This window comes from Sabethes cyaneus, chromosome 3 (genome assembly GCF_943734655.1).
Source record: "Sabethes cyaneus chromosome 3, idSabCyanKW18_F2, whole genome shotgun sequence".
Taxonomy (NCBI): domain Eukaryota; kingdom Metazoa; phylum Arthropoda; class Insecta; order Diptera; family Culicidae; genus Sabethes; species Sabethes cyaneus.
In genome coordinates this window covers 119,861,467-119,864,195 of record NC_071355.1, presented here as the reverse complement: position 1 = coordinate 119,864,195, position 2,729 = coordinate 119,861,467, and the positions used below count along the sequence as shown (strand labels likewise).

The following is a 2,729-nucleotide window of genomic DNA, read 5'->3' as shown; positions in this document are numbered from 1 at the left end:
TCTGCAGCGAAGATAGAAAAATCTTATTTATTGTATTTGAATTTGTAAAATCAATTTTTCTATGTTTGCTCTTTTTGTAATTGTCCCCATGTTGTCGCCAATTATTCTGGATGTGTAGAGCCTGTACGCAAATGATGAAAAACGTTTGAACGTAGTTTTCGTCAAGTTATATCGTCCACAAATATGGCGATGCAGACGATGGTTGATGAGCAAAACAAGGTGCTGGACGAAATACGGAAAGAAGTCGCTCTCAACACTACCAAAATCAATACCATACTCGAACGCACACCACTACCGTCTACATCGCGTCTGCCGAGATCACAACACACGTTAAACTTACGAAAACAGCCACGGTTGTTGATTCTGACGAACCCCCGCAACGTGAGAATGCATACAAAGGTACTAGAGATATCGAACCAGATGAAGTAATACCGTTAGCTGCCGCTCGAAAAGAACAACTGTTTTGGCTGTATCTCTCTGGTTTCGATCCTCAGGCCACAGTTCAACAAATCGAACAGCTTGTGAGAAATAATTTGAAAACCGACAAGACAGTGCAGGTTGTAAAATTAGTTCCTAAAGGAAAATCACTCGATGAACTATCATTTGTTTCCTTTAAAGCTGGAGTCGATGTTCAATTGAAAGATGTAGCACTTTCCAAGTCGACTTGGCAGAAAGGAATCATATTCCGGCAATTCGATTTCCAACACACGACTAACACACGCGCTCCATTTCGCTTCGTATCTACGCCAGGAGGGGATCAGTCTTAATGATCTAGTAGCACCATTGCCACTTTGTAACTGCACAGAAAATTCCGACACTAGCACCGAACGATTCACACTCTTGCTCAACCACACACTTTGTCGTTCAAATCGCCTTTTGACACCAAACAGATCTAATCAGACTGTTCCCATTAAGGGTTACCGCTCATTCAAATGCTATCAGCAAAATATTCGTGGTCTTCGTACCAAAACAAACGACTTGCTGTTAGCTCTGATTCAAAATGACTACGACGTCATCGCACTCACAGAAACTTGGCTAAACGATAATATTCAAAACTCTGAGCTCTCACACAACTATACCGTTTAACGATGTGATAGAAACGCACAAACCAGTCGGCACAGACGCGGCGGAGGGGTTCTCATTGCCGTGAAGAACGAACATCGTAGCACAGCTGTTTGCGTTGCAGACACTGATTAGCTGGAGCAAACTATTGTGCGAATCTCGATGCGAAATTTTGATTTATTTGTTTGCTGTGTTTATCTGCCTCCTAATACTGAGCCTGTACTGTATGAACAGCATGCGATGTGTGTACAAAAACTGATTGATTTAGCCGGTGATCGCAGTCACGTTTTGGTGGTTGGCGATTACAATCTCCCACACTTATGTTGGCCACGTGATGAAGTTCTAAACTGCCTACTGCCAATGAATGCATCTTCCGACCAGGAAAATGTTTTGGTTGAATCGATTTTATCGAATGGACTGTTGCAAATAAACAATATTACAAATTTCAATGGAAGGCTTCTCGATCTGGCTTTCATCAGTGATAACAGTCGGGTGGAATTGCTGGAGCCGCCGTTGCTGCTGCTGCCAATTGATCAACACCATCGTCCCTTTGTTGTAATATTCGAACTTGCGGATGAGAACAAAAATGTTTCTAATGTTATTGGCCCGCTCAACTTTGACTTTAAAAGATGTAATTTTGAATCAATTAATAGACTGTTTGCTGAGATTCGCTGGGAGGAGTTTCTTGTTGGATGCAGTACTGATGAAGCCGTATCAAGTTTCTATGAGCGCATTTATGGTACACTTCGTGATGTTGTCCCTATCAAGCAACAATTTTGTCAGCGTGGTAGTAGACAACCGTGGTGGAATAACCAGCTACAGCGTCTGCGTAACTGTCTCCGTAAGGCAAGAAAAAAATATTTTCGCTGGAAGGATGATAGCCATAAAGCTGTGCTGCGTGACATTGAGAGCGAATACAAGTCATTGCTTGATCACTGCTTTCGTTGCTATATTCGTCGCATGGAAGACAACATTAAACATGATCCTGCATCGTTTTGGACGTACGTGAAAAATCCCAAGCAACAAGGAGGAATCCCTCAACGTGTGCATTACAACGAAAATGTAACTGAGTCCCCGTTGGAGTCTGCAAACTTGTTCTCATCCTTCTTTCGAAGTGTGCAGAGTAACAACTTACCACTTTCGTTTAAGGAGTATTTGAACAGTTTGCCGTTGTTTGATCTGAGCATGCCGCTTTTTACTTTTTCGGATAGTGACGTAATGCGGAAGCTGCAATCAATTGACGAATCGAAGGGCGCCGGACCTGACAGCCTGCCAACGCTCCTCTTCAAAAACTGTGCTGCGACGCTCGCGATTCCTGCAAAGATTATTTTTAATCAATCCATGTAGGAAGGAACTTTCCCGAATGTGTGGAAAACTGCTGCTATTACACCTGTGCCGTGTGGCACGGTAGTGCCACATTCTTTGATGGTAGCGAAGCTGGAAAAAATGGGATTTCCTGAATGGTTGACACGGTGGATATTGTCATATCTCACCAGTCGCATTGCAGTCGTACGTATTAATGGAACCAAATCCCTACCATTTGAGATTCAATCCGGTCTGCCCAAGGGAGTCACCTGGGCCCACTGCTGTTCATTCTCTTTGTAAACGACTTGTGTTCCACGATAAAATCGTCCAAGTATATGTTTGCCGACGATCTGAAGTTCTAT

At 43.1% G+C, this 2,729-nt stretch overlaps 1 protein-coding gene across 1 annotated transcript; it reads left to right on the top strand.

The window, feature by feature from the left end:
- Positions 1-1,302: 1,302 nt before the first annotated feature.
- Positions 1,303-2,409, top strand: LOC128740071 (uncharacterized). The gene has a single exon (XM_053835583.1). It carries the CDS (start codon positions 1,303-1,305, stop codon positions 2,407-2,409), a length of 1,107 nt encoding a protein of 368 aa, XP_053691558.1.
- The last annotated feature ends 320 nt before the right edge of the window (positions 2,410-2,729 follow it).

Excerpts from the sequence above, each read along its gene's own strand:
- LOC128740071 (XM_053835583.1), top strand. The coding sequence starts at position 1,303 with ATGTGTGTACAAAAACTGATTGATTTAGCCGGTGATCGCAGTCACGTT.